The following is a 20,057-nucleotide window of genomic DNA, read 5'->3' on the forward strand; positions in this document are numbered from 1 at the left end:
GTGTGTGTGTGTGTGTGTGTGTGTGTGTGTGTGTCTTATAGTCACATTATTGCGTATGCAGCGACCGCCTTCCATCTCTTTGCTCATCTAAACACACTCACCTGAACATAGTTCCAGGGATATGGTATAGTACCGAGAACTCCTGTCATTGAGTCCACCTACAGGCATGCCCCCGCCCTATCTTGCCTCGAAGGAGTGCCCGCGCGCTCGAGACCTCAGCCACCCGAAGAGCTTCCCCTGGGAAGACAGCAACCCTTACCTTGAACCACTCGTATAGGGGGTCGGGGTGGCCGCTAATCGGACACGTCAACTTAACGAAGTCACCTTCTCGCACCACCTTCCTCGCCTGCCACTGCGTCAACACCCGCGGCTCTCCTGTGACAGAGGATGGAAGGATTATTGAGGGATTATACCCGGGAGGGGGATTGATGGTGATGGGGGATACTCGAGATTACTTGCCGCTGAAGGTAAGGGATTACTGTCCAAGGGGAGATTGGTTAGGTACTGCTGGCTACTGCAGGAGGCTATTCTGGGTTACTGGATGCTGAGGTTGGTTAGTATAGGGATTGGTGAAGGCCATGGGGGCTATGGAGGAGCAGCAGGCGATGTACTGTTGCTGAAAGATAAGGGGAGATCTAGATTAGAAATTGAGGTTAAAGTGTGATGATGGAAGATGAGAGGTGATATGGAGGCGTCGCTGGTAGAGGCACCACTAGCCTATCCATCGCCCCTAAAATGACAGTTCTTATGACAGCTATTTACCAAACGTATCAATATGCAATATTGGACCTCCAGAATTTCACGCTATGTATTACTGGATTAGCTCACATGCTATTAAATCGGAAATGTTGCTAAAGGATATAACTAAACCTGTCAGTACAATCCTAAGTCTAATACATGCTATTTTAGGCTTAATATAGTACATATATATGTTAAACTAGGCCTAGGAATATTGAAATTGTTGTAGTTTTATTTTCTCAACCTATGCAATAGACTGGACTAAACGGGACGTTTTAATGTTCATCAGTATATTGGTTCGCTTGATGAAATAGTTACTATAAATATTATGTGAGAGAGAGAGAGAGAGCGAGAGAGAGAGAGAGAGAGAGAGAGAGAGAGAGAGAGAGAGAGAGAGAGAGAGAGAGAGAGAGAGAGAGAGAGAGAGAGAGAGAGAGAGAGAGAGAGAGAGAGAGAGAGAGAGAGAGAGAGAGAGAGAGAGAGTTAGTTGTACTTCTCCTCAGAGATGAATCATTTACTGCAGGAGAGGATTAATCTAGAGAAAGAGAGAAAGAACGGACAAGGGGGATTTGTGATTAATGAGGGGGAAGGGAGAAGAGGATAAAGTGCCAGAGAAGGAAATCCTGCAAGAGGATTTGTCCTTTTGGGGTGAAATCAGGAAAGTAATCCTGAAAGACACGAGGACAAGATCCCCAAAAGTAACTGTTTGTTGCGTTTTAACCCTCTGCAGACCCTCCTGTTACTGTGTACTGGAGCAACACGTAACACCTAACTTGCACAGGAACCCACACCACCAGCCACACCACCACCAACCACACCACCAGCCACACCACCACCAACCACACCACCAGCCACACCACCAGCCACACCACCAGCCACACCACCAGCCACACCACCAGCCACACTACCACCAGCCACACCACCACCAGCCACATCACCACCAGCCACACCACCAGCCACACCACCAGCCACACCACCAGCCACACCACCAGCCGCACCACCAGCCACACCACCAGCCACACCACCAGCCACACCACCAGCCACACCACCAGCCACACCACCACCAGCCACACCACCACCAGCCACACCACCAGCCACACCACCAGCCACACCACCACCAGCCACACTACCAGCCACACCACCAGCCACACCACCACCAGCCACACCACCAGCCACACCACCAGCCACACCACCAGCCACACCACCAGCCACACCACCAGCCACACTACCACCAGCCACACCACCAGCCACACCACCAGCCACACCACCAGCCACACCACCACCAGCCACACCACCAGCCACACCACCAGCCACACTACCAGCCACACCACCAGCCACACCACCACCAGCCACACCACCAGCCACACCACCACCAGCCACACCACCACCAGCCACACCACCAGCCACACCACCAGCCACACCACCAGCCACACTACCACCAGCCACACCACCAGCCACACCACCAGCCACACCACCAGCCACACTACCACCAGCCACACCACCAGCCACACCACCAGCCACACCACCACCAGCCACACCACCAGCCACACCACCACCAGCCACACTACCACCAGCCACACCACCAGCCACACCACCAGCCACACCACCAGCCACACCACCAGCCACACTACCACCAGCCACACCACCAGCCACACCACCAGCCACACTACCACCAGCCACACCACCAGCCACACCACCAGCCACACTACCACCAGCCACACCACCACCAGCCACACCACCAGCCACACCACCAGCCACACCACCAGCCACACTACCACCAGCCACACCACCAGCCACACCACCAGCCACACCACCAGCCACACCACCAGCCACACTACCACCAGCCACACCACCACCAGCCACACCACCAGCCACACTACCACCAGCCACACCACCAGCCACACCACCAGCCACACTACCACCAGCCACACCACCAGCCACACCACCAGCCACACTACCACCAGCCACACCACCACCAGCCACACCACCAGCCACACCACCAGCCACACTACCACCAGCCACACCACCAGCCACACCACCAGCCACACTACCACCAGCCACACCACCAGCCACACCACCAGCCACACTACCACCAGCCACACCACCACCAGCCACACCACCAGCCACACCACCAGCCACACCACCAGCCACACTACCACCAGCCACACCACCAGCCACACCACCAGCCACACTACCACCAGCCACACCACCAGTAACACCACCAGCCACACCACCAGCCACACCACCAGCCACACTACCACCAGCCACACCACCAGCCACACCACCAGCCACACTACCACCAGCCACACCACCACCAGCCACACCACCACCAGCCACACCACCAGCCACACCACCAGCCACACCACCAGCCACACTACCACCAGCCACACTACCACCAGCCACACCACCACCAGCCACACCACCAGCCACACTACCACCAGCCACACCACCACCAGCCACACCACCAGCCACACCACCAGCCACACTACCACCAGCCACACCACCAGCCACACCACCAGCCACACTACCACCAGCCACACCACCAGTAACACCACCAGCCACACCACCAGCCACACCACCAGCCACACTACCACCAGCCACACCACCAGCCACACCACCAGCCACACTACCACCAGCCACACCACCACCAGCCACACCACCAGCCACACCACCAGCCACACTACCACCAGCCACACCACCAGCCACACCACCAGCCACACTACCACCAGCCACACCACCAGCCACACCACCAGCCACACCACCAGCCACACTACCACCAGCCACACCACCAGCCACACTACCACCAGCCACACCACCAGCCACACCACCAGCCACACCACCACCAGCCACACCACCAGCCACACCACCACCAGCCACACCACCACCAGCCACACCACCAGCCACACCACCAGCCACACCACCACCAGCCACACCACCACCAGCCACACCACCAGCCACACCACCAGCCACACCACCACCAGCCACACCACCACCAGCCACACCACCAGCCCCACCACCAGCCACACCACCACCAGCCACACCACCACCAGCCACACCACCAGCCACACCACCAGCCACACCACCACCAGCCACACCACCACCAGCCACACCACCACCAGCCACACACCACCAGCCACACCACCACCAGCCACACCACCACCAGCCACACCACCACCAGCCACACCACCACCAGCCACACCACCACCAGCCACACCACCAGCCACACCACCAGCCACACCACCACCAGCCACACCACCACCAGCCACACCACCACCAGCCACACCACCAGCCACACCACCAGCCACACCACCAGCCACGCCACCAGCCACATCAACATTTTTCGAAATACAAAAACAATATAAGTTTTTAAAAGTTTACATAAATAATGTTTATGCATTTTAAAGCAGTTTTTAATCAAATAATTTTGTTAACATTATCAAATATTTATATCAAACACAAATATTTATATTATACATTTACTAATGTGATACATTTTACTAATTAATTTTAGTTAAGAAATTTATTGATATGTATACAAATTAATTGTAGTTCAGAAACATAATTATAGGCAATTAATACATAAGCTGGGATACAGAAAATGCCAACACAGACAGTTGACAGACACAGACAGTAGACTCAATATAGGTTCTAAAACGTGTGTCGGAATGACCATCCTCTGACGTCAGAGTGACGTCACACACACACCTCCTGACGTCACACACACTTCGTGTCGTCAGGATGACGTCACACACCTCGTATCATCATAGTGACGTCTCACACACCTCGTGTCGTCAGAGTGACGTCACAGAGAGAGAGAGAGAGAGAGAGAGAGAGAGAGAGAGAGAGAGAGAGAGAGAGAGAGAGAGAGAGAGAGAGAGATCTTTCTGTTTTTCACACCCAACAGCTCATTGATGGAATCTGTGGTAGTCACTGGGAACTGCTATGCTGTTCTGGCAGATAACCTCACTATACACTGGTTGGTCTTTCGCTACACTCTTAATGTTTTACAACTGCATCATCGCATCACCATCGTCACACCACCACCATCACAACTATTATCGTCAACCAAATAGTCACTATTACCACCATAAGTAACGCAAGTTCTGCTACATCTAACGTCACCACTACAATGATTTTATCACCATTAAACAGTGCCATGTCTTCCACCTTGATTAATACCCTCATCAACACCATCAATTCATCATTATCACCATCATCAACACCACCATTAACACCATTAATTCTGTCATTAAAACCATATAACCAACAATATTAATTCCTCACTAACACAATCACCAGCATTCGCATCACCACCATCAACACCCCCCAACCATCACCATCAACACCCCTACCATCACCACCACCATCAACACCCCCCCAACCACCACCATCAACACCCCTACCAGCACCACCACCATTAACACCCCCCTCCTCAACCACCACCATCAACACCCCCCCCCCCATCCACCACCATCAACAACCCTACCATCACCACCACCACCATCAACACCCCCCCCCTCCCACCATTAACACCCCAACCAACACCATCCAAAAATTACAAATAATTTCCAAACATATTTACACTCTCTTGGATGATTCTTAAGCCAATACAGATTTACATGTAAAGGTTTAAGAGGAAATCTGATTGTATCTAAAACATACAATAGAAGAACATTGCAAAATAAACTGTATTGAGAATGACCAATATTTACATTTATTGAGTGGAAGAAGAGTCGCGTATCTTTTCCTATTTAAATTGACTTGAATGTTTTCCTTGCCAATTCTGTGTATATTTGTGCGTGAGCTGAAATTGTATAAGGTCAAATATTTGTACATTAGGCTTAATGCAGACAATTAGGACAACTGAGTGATTAGCAGGCTGTATTTTTTGACGGACTGGTAGACAGGTAAGGCTGACAAACATATAGAGACAGTCAGACACAAGTGGAATTTTATGTTTCTTCATATTGACAGTTGCCAACCAGTTGGACTAGACGGGAAAGCTACGGCCTTAGTTTAACAGGTCGGCGTTCAATCCCCCGAGCTTCCAAGGGGTTTGGGCATCATTTCTTTCCTGCGTCCTATCCTAAATCCTTATCCTTATATATCCCGTCCAAGTGTTATATAGTCGTAATGGCTTAGTGCTCTCACCTGATAATTAACTGATAGCAACCCACTGCCCAAAAGCTTCCACATGTGACGGTTCTGTTTTAAGCAGAGCTACATCAGGAGACTCAAACACTATCAACTCATAACATATCAAAATAACGAACACAACAAAATATCTGCCTGACAATACCGTTTCTATTTTTTACCGTAGCGATAAAACACACCAAAAAAATAGTACAATCCATAAAGAACTCGAGTATCCAGGCGATAAAATTGAGAGTTTGACCGTTGCCAGATGAATGGAGACAGAATGCCTCAACCCAGATGGAGTGATTGAAAATTGAAACTTGTATATGATCTGTAATCAATGTAAAGTTAACTTTTTTTTTCGTGTGCGTGTGTGTTTAAAAAAAACAAAGAGGAAATATGATAGATAGGTAAAAAATGCTCAAGATGAATGAACTAGAGAAAGAAATAAGATATTAATAGTGATAAGCAATAGCACAAGTGGCCATGGACGGAAGCTTGAGAAACGTTATAAAGACATATTTATAAAAATGTTATAAAGCTTTCTTTTAGTGTTAGGTGACTAAACTAGGTGCAAATAGGTGAGCAAACATATTTTTTACCTACTTATATGTGCATAAGAGATCGAGCTTTAGCTCTTGAACCCAGCCTGTCCAGCCGCCAGTTGTCTATTGCAATAACTCATGACCTATATTGTCATGGAGACTCATGGATGTCTACTATATTGTTTATATCTACTTACAGTACTTTTAAACTGTGAATGAAGTTCCCTTCTACAACCAGCTCATTTAGTTCATTGTATCTTCCTATTTCTTTGACGCTCAAACTTGTTAACATTTCTATGTCTCATCTATTTCTCAAGCTTCCATTCATGTCCTCTAATTCGGTTGGTATTCAGTTTTAACAGTTTCAGTTTCTCTTAGCACCTTTTACGCCTCTATCATGTCTCTCGCTCTCTCCTCTATTCTAGCAACGTCAGGTCTAGTTATTACAGTCCCCCTTCATAACCCGACCCCTCGCAATTCTTGGTCAAAACTCGTTGCAACACACTGTACCTCTGGTGTGTGTTGACGGTCTTCCCTCACACTCTGGTTGACAATATAGTCGTTAGGGGAAAGCACCAAGTCATAATTCCACTATAATTTTTCGTTTTCCTATATAGTATTTAGGAGCTCCTCTATAAGACGGCGTCCTTTATAACTCGGCTCACGAAGGCGGTGTATAGGGATCTGAATGTTTCTTTATTTAGGTTCTTGAACGATGTTCTGACTTTTGCCATTGATGTTATATGCTGTTGATGTTATATGCTGTTGATGTTATACTATTTACATGTTCTTCCTCAGTTATGCTTGCTGTTATATCCACTCTCAAGTCTTTCTCTCGAGTCGTTACTGGGAGGTGTACTCACCAAGTTGTGCTTGCTGGGGTTGAGCTTTGGCTCTTTGGTCCCGTCTCTCAACTGGTGTACAGATTCCTGAGCTTCTCGAGCTCTATCATATCTACATTTGAAACTGTGTATGGAGTCAGCCTCCACCACATCACTTCCTAGTGCATTCCATTTACTAACTACTCTGACAGTGAAAAAGTTCTTTCTAATGTCATTGTGGCGCATTTGGGTACTCGGCTTCCACCTGTGTCCCCTTGAGCGTGTACCACCCGTGTTGAATAATCCATCCTTGTCTACCCTGTCAATTTCCCTGAGAATTTTGTATGTGGTGATCATGTCTCCCCGAGATCTTTTGTCTTTTAGCGACGTGAGGTGCAGTTCACGCAGAATTTCCTCCTAACTCATGCCTCTTAGCTCTGAGACTAGCCTAATGGCAAACCTCTGAACTTTTTCCAGCTTTGTCTTGTGTTTGACAAAGTACGGGCAATATCCTAGGGCCGCATACTCCATACACATATGCCTTACATATGTGGTATACAAGGTTCTGAAGAATTCCTTACACAGGTTCCTGAAAGCAGTTCTGAGGTTAGCCAGCCTCGCATTTCGCCGCCGATGTTATTATTTTGATGTGGGCTTCAGGAGACAGGTTTGGTGTGATATCAACTCCTAGATCTTTCTCTCTGTCCTTTTCATGAAGGACTTCATCTCCCATTCAGTATCCAGTGTCTGGCCTCCTATTTCCTCCCCCTAGTTTTATCACCTTACATTTATTTGGGTTGAACTTTAGTAGCGATTTGTTGGACCATTTCTTCAGTTTGTCTAGGTCATCTTGTAGCCTTATACTATCTTCCTGTCTTAATCCTCCTCATAATTTTTGCATCATCAGCAAACATTGAGACGAACGAGTCAATTCCCTCTGGGAGATCATTTACATATATCAGAAACAGTATAGGATCCAGGACTGATCCCTGTGGGATTCCACTGGTGACGTCTCGCCACTCCGAGACCTCCCCCTCACAGTACCTTCCCTTTCACTCCCGTCTGCATCCCCAGCTTGTGCACTAGTCTCTTATATGGTATTGTGTCAAAGGCTTTCTGGCAATCCAAGAATTTGCAGTCCGCCCATCCCTCTCTTTCTTTCCTGATTTTTGTTGCCTGGTCATAGAATTAAATTAATCCTGTGAGTTTGTGTACTCACCTAGTTGTACTCACCTAGTTGTGTTTGCGGGGGTTGAGCTCTGGCTCTTTGGTCCCGCCTCTCAACCGTCAATCAACAGGTGTACAGATTCATGAGCCTATCGGGCTCTGTCATATCTACACTTGAAACTGTGTATGGAGTCAGCCTCCACCACATCACTTCCTAATGCATTCCATTTGTCAACCACTCTGACAACCACACTCTGACACACACACACACTCTGTGTGTGTGTGTGTGTGTGTGTGTGTGTGTGTGTGTGTGTGTGTGTGTGTGTGTGTGTGTGTGTGTGTGTGTGTGTGTATGTGTTTGTGTGTGTATGTGTGTGTGTGTGTGTGTGTGTGTGTGTGTGTGTGTGTGTGTGTGTGTGTGTGTGTGTGTGTGTGTGTGTGTGTGTGTGTATGTGTTTGTGTGTGTATGTGTGTGTGTGTGTGTGTGTGTGTGTGTGTGTGTGTGTGTGTGTATGTGTTTGTGTGTGTATGTGTGTGTGTGTGTGTGTGTGTGTAAAAATAATACACGAGTTAAAGCTACATGATACATGATATATTTATTTTTGTGGATCGCATTTTCCCCTCCGGCATCCTAGTTCAGTTATATTTAAGTAATGGATTTTTTCGGCATCTTAAATAGCGTAGGATGACCCTCAGCAGAACCCTGAAACCTTCGCAGTTTTTTTATACAAAAGGAAAACGTCTTGGACTGTGGGAAGGATGCGCCACTTAGGGTCGTGCACTGTGTTCAACTGTCGTCGGAAGAAGATCGTTACCTCTTAAGTCAACATTGTTAGCTGGCTGCTGTGGCAGAAATAGCACGGCTCCTCATGTCTGCTGCGGAAGGAGTAACTGTGGCAGTTCTCGTCTGCTGTGGCAGTAATAACACCGGCAGCTGACCAGCAGCTCAACAAAGGCTGCGTGTTCCTAGTCCCTGTGTTGACTCGTGTTGGCTCTGTTTGTGTACATTTGTATCACATTTGATGCACAAAATTCTGCATATGTTGTGTTTAAAATTAACACTGAGGAGGAAAGAAGTTTAAATATTTATTGTTTCTAGATGCAGAAAACACAGAATGATCAGAATTATGTTTATATTTTTTTATATATATATAAAATAAGCAGGGACAAGTTTGAACGAGAGGTTCCCCTTCCAACTCCTTCAATGAGAAGGTCAAAAGTAATGTGGTACCGATGAAAACATTAACCTTTGTTCTGGTACGTGACAAGTCTTGAGTGTGGCAATATGATACCATCCACCCAAGCTCTCGGCTTATGACCTATACACACAAGTCTAATGACCGTCCGGAAGGTCTGAGTGGTGTTGATACAAGATCAGTTAGGTCATTCATATTGTCCTCACGCCGTTCAATATTCTTTCCTCTGTTTCGGTCAGCGATGAACTTGGGCCAACTATCAACAGAGGTTTACTCCCATACCAATTGTCTTAGTCTCGTGTTACAGAGGAAGAGCCTCTCTGTATGATATGACTTTTACAAGGGAGAACTATGGTTCTATGTCTTGCATTCATATCCACACACGCTTATTCAGCTTAGTCTGTGTCGCACATGGATACGATTACAATCGGACGACTATTACCCACAAATTCTTCCTCTGCGTCTTGCACAGGCGTAATGACCGTCTGGGAGGGCCGGAAGGGGTGTAAAAGTTGTTGATACAAAGTCGCGGGGCCCGTGAGTGTGTGTACAGATGAAGGTGAGAGCCCGCCAGCCCAAACCAAACATTTGTGGCGCCATTACGGAACTTGAGTGAGATGCCTCCACGCATCTCTTGTTCGCGCCCGCTCTCTTGCCTCTTTTGTCCACCCTTTTATTTTTCTTATATATATATGTGGCGTTAAAAGTCAGTGTAACCGGCGTATATTGGTCGTGCGTGCCTCCGACTGTGGCAGTTATCGCATAGTATTCCCCAGCTTATTCTTCTTTTATCTTCCGAATAATGGGTGATTTAATCTTCGCTAGTTACGTCGTTAAGGAATAAGGGCTCCCATGATAGAAGTGTATCTTATATAGGTAATTTATTTACAAAGAAATAACACTATTTTCTCCTAGGCCTAAATTTGACCTCTCGCTACCCCGCGCCCAGCACTGATCACTGGCTAAGACTCGGTAATTCTAACCCCTTGAAGTCGTACAAAATAGAACCATGAAGACCTTCGCAAGAACTGCTCATTAGTAACAGGAGTTTACCTTGAGTTAACCTGGAGAGAGGTTTGTGGGTTCTTCTACTCCCCAAGCCCGTGTTGGAGGCCAGGAGCTCGACTTGTAATAACGTGGCTCAGCAGACTGTTCAGCAGCCTGGAGCGGCCTGCAGGTCCACATATCCGACACGCTATAATTAAATGCTCCCTGTCAGTATGCTCCCTCAAGCACGGACATTAACATTTCATCTACGTTTATCTACGCCTACTTTGAAATGGCCTTCGAAACATACCCATCTCTAAGCCAATAGACAATTGTAACTTTCCCAAGTACAATGCTCTTCTCTACAGCCTTCGGTTATATACAGCAAAAATAAAAATAAATTGGGGATCTTGGGGCGTATACCCCCAAGCAACATTGGAGTTAAACTAGCTAGAAGGTACAGGCGAAGAGGCTAAAGAAGCCAATTGCTTCAGTTACAAATAAGTTTAAGAAAAAAACAATGATAAGACAACTCTGACATCACCATGAGCTGACTATAGTACAGAGTTTTTCTGAATTATTTATTCCTAAATCAGCACCAGGTAATTATATACTTACACGAAGCCTGTAGATCTCTATCTCTGTCTGTGTGCCTCTCTGTGGTCTGTGTCTGTCTGTCTGTCTGTCTGTCTGTCTGTCTGTCTGTCTGTCTGTCTGTCTGTCTGTCTCTCTCTCTCACACTCACACACACACACTCTCTCTCTCTCTCTCTCTCTCTCTCTCTCTCTCTCTCTCTCTCTCTCTCTCTCTCTCTCTCTCTCTCTCTCTCTCTCTCTCTCTCTCTCTCTCTCCTAACCTAATCTATACAAACAAAATATTCATACTGTTTACCCATATCTCAAAGCACATGATCGTACTTTAGTTTCCTGGTCCCTCCCTTCCATAAAGCCTCCATTCCTCTCCCCTTGTGTCACACTTAATCCCTCTCTTCCTCTCCCTTCCCCCCCGTCTCTCTGTTGTTGTGGGACAGGGGATATATAGGGAGTGGTGAGCGCCCCAGTGTTTGGGGAGTGAGTGCGGGAGGGGGATTCAGCGAGCGCCCCTGGGGGATTACCACTGCCTAATCTTCTCCTCTATAAACGCTACTGGAGATCTGATCCGGAATTAAATTGGCGACCGGTGAGTTGTTTGGGTAACTGTATGTGCCACGCGGCTTGGTGAGTCTGGTTTTACTCTCTCCCTCTCTGTCTGTCTCTTGTCTGTCTCTGTCTCTGTCTCTCTCTGTCTCTCTCTCTCTCTCTGTCTGTCTCTCTCTGTCTGTCTGTCTGTCTGTCTCTCTCTCTCTCTCTCTCTCTCTCTCTCTCTCTCTCTCTCTCTCTCTCTCTCTCTCTCTCTCTCTCTCTCTCTCTCTCTCTCTCTCTCTCTCTTTCTCTCTTTCTCTCTCTCTGTCTCTCTCTGTCTGACCGAAATTTTGCTTTAAAAGAGGTCAGCTGTATTTGGATCCTCGGGGCTAATTAAAATTGGTGTGTAAACAGGAGGGTTCACGTGCTAACGAAAGTCTATGTAATATTTACACGTTGAAATAGTTTTCTCTCTCTGTTAAAGCAACTAAAAGTTATTATACAGAATACCAAATTTTCAGGTATTTTTCAAAGTTTATACATTACGTCGTTCTTATGAATTAATATTATATGTGTTCTCTTTTATTTAATCATTTTTTATATGCTTGAAGCGCAAGCTTCAGTTCCTGGTCTCCGCCTTTGATTAGCCGGTCATCTATTGCAGTGCCTCCTCCCCCCCCTGCAGCCTTCATGCTTATCACTCCTGTGTCTGAGTGTACTCACCTAGTTGTGCTTGCAGTGGTTGAGCTTCTACTCCTTGGTCCCGCCTCTCAACTGTTAATCAACTGGTGTACAGATTTCTGAGTCAGTGTTTGTTTCTGTGAGTATATATATATATATATATATATATATATATATATATATATATATATATATATATATATATATATATATATATATATATATATATATATGTGTGTGGGTGTGGGTGTGTGTGTGTGTGTGTGTGTGTGTGTGTGTGTGTGTGTGTGTGTGTGTGTGTGTGTGTGTGTGTGTGTGTGTGTGCGTGTGTGTGTGTGTGTGTGTGTATGTGTGTGTGTGTGTGTGTGTGTGTTTTTAAATGCCAGCACCTAATCGTGCCAATAAGATCGAGACTTGGCTCATGGTCTCCGTCTTTTTTCGTCTGCCGGTTGTCAAACACACTGGTGTCTAAATCTCTTTATTTGTATCGTATCTACGTTTAAACCTTAATATGGTATTAATCTTGACTTCCGACTTTTCCAGTTTATTTAAATTTCTCCTTAGACTAGCGCTAAATAAAGGCTTAATTTCTCATTTATAACTCATCTGTCTCTGCATCTTCCATTCTTGACTTCTCGTTCCTCAGTTGCACACAATAGTCGTCTCCATCGATATTGCAAGTTCTCCTTGGGATCTTATACGTCGCGATCGTGTCTCATCCACCCCTGTCTGTTATGTAATCTAATATATCCCTTTCTTCTTCAGGCCTTCCTCGTACTTCAGCACTTCTCAGTTATGAGTCCAGTCATGTGGCAAAGGTTTGGATTTTCTCAAGATTTGTCATGTAGTCAGGCGTACAGTATGGCACTGATGCCTTGAGGTGGGGTGACAGGCAGGCCAGTGGATGACAGCGATGCCAGGGGTGGGGGTTAGGGGTGGGGGTCAGGGGTGGGGGTCACGGGTAGGGGTCAGGGGTGGGGGTCAGGGGTGGGGGTCAGGGGTGGGGGTCAGGGGTGGGGGTCAGGGGTGGGGGTCTGGGGTGGCAGAAACACTGTCACCCCCTGAGAGAATGAATGACAGAACGAGAAAACAGAATGAGAGAATGAATATGACCGAATATCTTATAGCGTTCCAGGAATTCGACGGAATTTTCATAAATTTCATAACATATTCCAAAACAAAACTCATTGGAACATCCTCATTAACTCTTCCTATGTTAATTCTCATCTATGCCTGTGCTCAACAAATTCTAGCTCCAACCAGTGTCGGAATTTACTTAATGAAATCCCAGAGTCATAATTCAGTGACGATTTGCTTAATTAGCAATTCAAATCGCCTCAATGTCTCAGACTGTTGAATAAAAATTAATACAAAATAAATGACAATACAAATCATGACATTGTCTTTGTAATTAATTTGTTTTAATGGTTTGTGCTGCCGAAGACGGCTGATATGTGTTTGTTTTGTGTATTCTTATATTTGTTTGTTGAATGTATTATTTTATTGTGTTGCTTGGCTTAATGTGAGTAATAGTCGAATGTGTTTGTGCATTGAATGGATGTTTTAACGTGCTTCTTTGATTAATGTGTATGTGTGTGTGTGTGTTTGTTTAATGTGTTTAAAGTGCAAATTTACTTAATTCTCTTAATGTGTGACATTTTCTTAATGTGTTGGAAAAAATGTGATTTTGCTTAAGGTCTTTCAAAGAATAGTTTACACTGAAAGGTATAGCCCAGTTCTCGGTGCATGTACACTACGAGTTTACATAAGTCTTGAGCATATTTAAGGACGAGAACATACTTGCTGGTTACTCAATAAACTCTTGTGGTAGTCTTAATTACCCTCTGTGGTTGATAGGCCTGTAGTCCAATGCCAGACCCAAAAAATATTGAGCTTAAGGCCTATACATGTCTGGAGGGTTATTTAGACCACCACAAGATCTTGCTGGGTAACCAGATAATATTTTTTTCAGTTCTTAAAATAATTCAAAACTAAAGTAAACTCTTTGTGTATATTTAACGAGCTGTATATACACAGGGGATATATATATACTCCCTCAGTATATATATCCCCTGTGTTTGTTCCCATCAAATGATAAAGTGTTGGATCTAAGGCCTATCAGCCTCGGAAGGTTTATTAAGGCCATCCCAGATACTTACTGATCAACCAGCATGCATATGTTAGTCCCCCCCCCCACACATAGTTCAGAATTAAACTTGCAGTGTATATGTATACTCCGAGAAGCGGTATACATACACTTCTGGGTGTATGTGCTGCCATCCTTCCTGATGATGGCAGCAGTATAAATCCCACTAGGATAAGCTACAGTGTTTCATCTCCGGCTTCGAGCCCGTTCGAGCACCCTGATCCCCGCTCGCTGTGCCACTAGACCGCTCTTGTCACTGTATATCACAGCTTATATCTGATGTCTGTCTGTACCTGTTTTGCCTGTTTAAGTATGCGTAATCACCTAGATGTACTACCATAGAGGTGTTTCCAGGGTCGATCATCAGCTCCCTGGTACCCGATTTCCAAGCTACCTGTCAATTATTGCTATGACTTATATTTAAAAAATATTATCGTGGTAATATCTGTTTTAGATATTGTTTGTGAATCGAAAATTTCTTGGTTCATCTGTGTCTCCAGCTTCCACCGTGGCATGCATTGCCTCTATGCCCACTCCCTCAATTGTAGTTAATATTTAATACGTCGTTATCATATCTCTCATGGTTCGTCTTTTCTCTAGCAATGCCTTCTTTGTTTCTTGTGTGCTTGAGTTGGAGAGGCATCACATCGAAGATGGAAAAATAACTTACAAAATATGTATTAAATCTGTTAAGAATATTCAGAGCAGTATGTGTCTATTTCCAGTATCTTGAAGTTAGCATGAAGATCTGGCCACACTACACCATCAACACCTCACCATTAACACCACACTATTAATATCACACCATTAACACCACACCATTAATTCCTCACCATTAACACCACCCCATTAACACCATTAACACCACACTACCACCACCACACCACAGCAAATGATCCAAACCCTCAGGAATGAGAAGCAGCCACACCAGAGCAACTTCTCTACCTCCACACACACACACACACACACACACACACACACACACACACACACACACACACACACACACACACACACGCACACACACACACACACACACTGAGGCGGTCCACCATCAGTTACAATGGAGAAAAATGTCAATCACGCCAGTTAAAGAAACGGTAATGACAGCCTTCCGGACACGGGACACAAGGTCGCAATTACCACAGGCTCTTAAGCCACAGGAGACACTAGAGGAAGTGCTGTCCAAGTGCCTTGTGCGACGGCTGGAGAAGTATCTACGAGGAATGAGAGTCTTGTGAGGAGAGCGAGGCGGATGATGGTAGTTTATGAGGCAGAGCAAAGAGCCTACTGGGTTCGGCCGAATTTATTGAGCCGAGTGGTTTCAAAGAGTTGTTATAAAGAGAAGTATTTAAGAGCCTGCCGATGGGTATATGGGCATTAGCCAGTACATGGGGCAAGTGGTAAGATATGGGCATTAGCCAGTACATGGGGCAAGTGGTAACATATGGGCATTAGCCAGTAAATGGTCAATGGGTAGCATAAGTAATGGACAGGACTATTGACAGGATCAGTTGAGAGAACGTAGAGGCAGTGTGAACTATGTTTCTGGAGAGATTTTTATGGCTACGATGAGATTAGAGTAACGGTGAGTATATAGTGTATGGGGGTAGAATAGTTTCCGGGGGATGGTATGTGTGTGGTTTATAGGGTAGAGTGGTTTATGGGGAAGGAGGAGTTTACGGGAAAGAGGAGTTTACGGGTGGCGACCTGGAATTTATGGGTCAAGTTGGAGATTAGTTTCCGTGTTTACGTGTAGAGTAGCGCTGTCGCCCCGGCCAGAGTCTCAACACACACATTACCTTTATTCCTTGTAGCGAGGAGTCACTGGAGGGGAGGGAGAGAGACTGACAGTCAGGTAGACAAATAAATTCAGAGAGAAAAAAACAGATACAGACAACAGTGAGAGAAAGGAATAAGTTATCTGCAACAGAATTTATTCCTGCCAAGAGACGATTTGTCCCTATTTAGCTTCGGTATTTGAGTCATGTTATCAGTGGTGCGTCTGTGTGTGTATTTCTTTCCCTGGTTCTTTATTCGTTTTCTCTATTCCAACTTCCCTATTTAGTAAAGGAATATCACGAGCCGACCCCCGACTAACTACACAAGAAACTAAATTACGTGTATGGAAACCACTCGACGCAATAGTCCGGTGGTTCCCATACTAACGTATCACGTTACGTTGTCACGACGCAATGTGACAACGTATCGACGCTTTAGAAACAGCTTCAGGCGTGTTCAGAACGGCGATTGAAAGATGGCCGCCACAGATAATCACAACATCAGACCACTGGCTTAAAATATCGAGTTTTACGAACCACAAAAGAACATTTCAAGTTGGCTTCTTTGAAGAGTGAAAGCTTAAAAAAAAACGACGCCAACAATTTTTACAATTATAGTATTAGTCAAAGGTATAAAGTGGTACGAATTTACGCACATATCATTAATGAAGCTTTTCAAACCCAAAGCTGCCCTAAATTGCCCATAGTCACCCCTATAATTCTGACATTGCATTATTAAATAACGATTAACAAATGTAATTGTTAATTAGTAGTATTGTAGCATTTTAAACGTAACATCGGAATAATGAAGAAATAGACAGTCTAATTCCCCAGCCTAATAGAGTAACTTCTGTTACTCTTGGCTAAAAAGCCTTCCAGGGCACAGACAACCATGTGAGGCACAGAGAGTACACACACACACACACACACACCCACACACACACACACACACACACACACACACACACACACACACACACACACACTCACACACACACACACACACACACACACACACACGCCTGGCAACAAGGAGCCGAGTCAGTAACCCAAACTGTGCTGTTATCTATAGGATAGGAAGCCCTTCTCGCGGGGGGATCCATCTCTATGTAACGTGTCAAGTGGGTTTACGGAGGCTAAGAACGTCGTTATTGTTGGTATTCCCAAGTACACACAGGAGACGATTCTTGGATCTATAGTAAGAATCTGATTTGAGTTTGTTTATTATGCACTCCATAGCCATCCCGAGGGAGGTAGGGGAAAAAGATTACAGACACATAATGGCCTCAGGAACTGAACGCCATACCTAACAGATGTATTTTAGGTTTTGTATTATAAATTCTAACTAACCATGACACTAGGGGCAACAAAAGTTGTTTTGATGGAGGATGTGGAGCCATTAGTTCTATACGTGTTGTTTCATACATGAGAAACCCCAAAGAGGCTGCTCTTATCAGTGTATTGTGGGTCTTAGTAGGCAGCACCCTGACTGACCAATCACCGAGGCAGCATCCTGACTGACCAATCACCGAGGCAGCATCCTGACTGACCAATCACCGAGGCAGCATCCTGACTGTTCAATCACCGAGGCATCATCCTGACTGACCAATCACCGAGGCAGCATCCTGACTGTTCAATCACCGAGGCATCATCCTGACTGACCAATCACCGAGGCAGCATCCTGACTGTTCAATCACCGAGGCATCATCCTGACTGTTCAATCACCGAGGCATCATCCTGACTGACCAATCAACGAGGCATCATCCTGACTGACCAATCACCGAGGCAGCATCCTGACTGTTCAATCACCGAGGCATCATCCTGACTGTTCAATCACCGAGGCATCATCCTGACTGACCAATCAACGAGGCATCATCCTGACTGACCAATCACCGAGGCAGCATCCTGACTGTTCAATCACCGAGGCATCATCCTGACTGTTCAATCACCGAGGCATCATCCTGACTGACCAATCACCGAGGCATCATCCTGACTGACCAATCACCGAGGCAGCATCCTGACTGTTCAATCACCGAGGCATCATCCTGACTGACCAATCACCGAGGCAGCATCCTGACTGTTCAATCACCGAGGCATCATCCTGACTGACCAATCACCGAGGCATCATCCTGACTGTTCAATCACCGAGGCATCATCCTGACTGTTCAATCAACGAGGCATCATCCTGACTGACCAATCACCGAGGCATCATCCTGACTGACCAATCACCGAGGCAGCATCCTGACTGTTCAATCACCGAGGCATCATCCTGACTGACCAATCACCGAGGCAGCATCCTGACTGTTCAATCACCGAGGCATCATCCTGACTGACCAATCACCGAGGCAGCATCCTGACTGTTCAATCACCGAGGCAGCAGCCTGACTGACCAATCACCGAGGCAGCATCCTGACTGTTCAATCACCGAGGCATCATCCTGACTGTTCAAACACCGAGGCATCATCCTGACTGACCAATCACCGAGGCAGCATCCTGACTGTTCAATCACCGAGGCAGCAGCCTGACTGACCAATCACCGAGGCATCATCCTGACTGACCAATCACCGAGGCAGCATCCTGACTGACCAATCACCGAGGCAGCAGCCTGACTGACCAATCACCGAGGCATCATCCTGACTGACCAATCACCGAGGCAGCATCCTGACTGACCAATCACCGAGGCAGCACCCTGACTGACCAATCACCGAGGCAGCATCCTGACTGACCAATCACCGAGGCAGCATCCTGACTGACCAATCACCGAGGCAGCATCCTGACTGACCAATCACCGAGGCAGCATCCTGACTGGCCAATCACCGGTGGGTGCCCAAGTGCCACAGTGATGGCATCCTTAGTCTTCACCTCCGTCAGACACAGTAGACGCCACAGTATTCCCGTTGTCAGGGACAGGAAGCCTGTACGTATTCTTATGTACTTCTCCCCCCCCCTACCATACCTACCTGTTGTTGACTTCGAGGATTAGCGTCTCAACGGCCCGGTCTCTGACCAGAGCTCCTGCATGCCAAACACACACGGCGAAACTACAACGTTGCTACAACATTCGCACAGGTTTTTAACACCTAACAAGTGTAACAACCAATATGGCATGTTGTAACAACATTCTAATACGTCATAAACACGTTATACCAAGATGTAGCAACTTTATTACAAGTTGTAACAGGTGGAAAATAGCGACAGTTACGTATAGTGCGTTTTCAGGGTGGTTGGTGATCAGCCTGGTCAATCAGCCTGGTCAATCAGCCTGGTCACTCATCCTGATCAATCAGACTGATTGTCGCAGCTGCTCTCAGCCTGACGCATGAATAACAGTATAAACATCCACCGACAATAAATCGTCGAGGTGATGTCCTCAATTTCATTGTCTCACCTTTTATAAATGTTTTTTCATGTCTGGTTTTAAATTTATCGAGGAAGTCTGCCACTTCATCCAATATTTCATTCCACTTGTATATCACTTCGGGAAACCTTTCTTACATTCCTCGGGCTCATCTTGTTTATTTCCCAACTCGATCGAAACAGGTTCCTGCTGTGTGCATGTGTCTACTCTTCTTGAAATGTTATTCATTGTTTTATTCACTCTTTGCTCATTATCTGTGTCGACACTCGGAGCTGCACAATCTCCTCAGTAGGATCATTTCGTTTCCTTTCACCTTCCTTACACACTCATTAGTTTGCATTTGTGTTAAAGTGTATGAGTGATTTCTCAAAACATTGCAT

At 46.2% G+C, this 20,057-nt stretch overlaps 1 protein-coding gene across 2 annotated transcripts in view; it reads right to left on the reverse strand.

The window, feature by feature from the left end:
* LOC123754426 (fibroblast growth factor receptor-like 1) overlaps positions 1-20,057 on the reverse strand; it is a 149,174-nt gene that overhangs the window by 31,076 nt on the left and 98,041 nt on the right. For both annotated transcript variants that reach the window (XM_069326512.1, XM_069326513.1), the window contains one exon: positions 260-375. In XM_069326512.1, coding sequence (XP_069182613.1) covers positions 260-375 — 116 coding nt within the window. The remainder of the gene's footprint in view (positions 1-259; positions 376-20,057) is intronic.

This window comes from Procambarus clarkii, chromosome 18, assembly GCF_040958095.1.
Source record: "Procambarus clarkii isolate CNS0578487 chromosome 18, FALCON_Pclarkii_2.0, whole genome shotgun sequence".
Classification (NCBI taxonomy): Eukaryota; Metazoa; Arthropoda; class Malacostraca; order Decapoda; family Cambaridae; genus Procambarus; species Procambarus clarkii.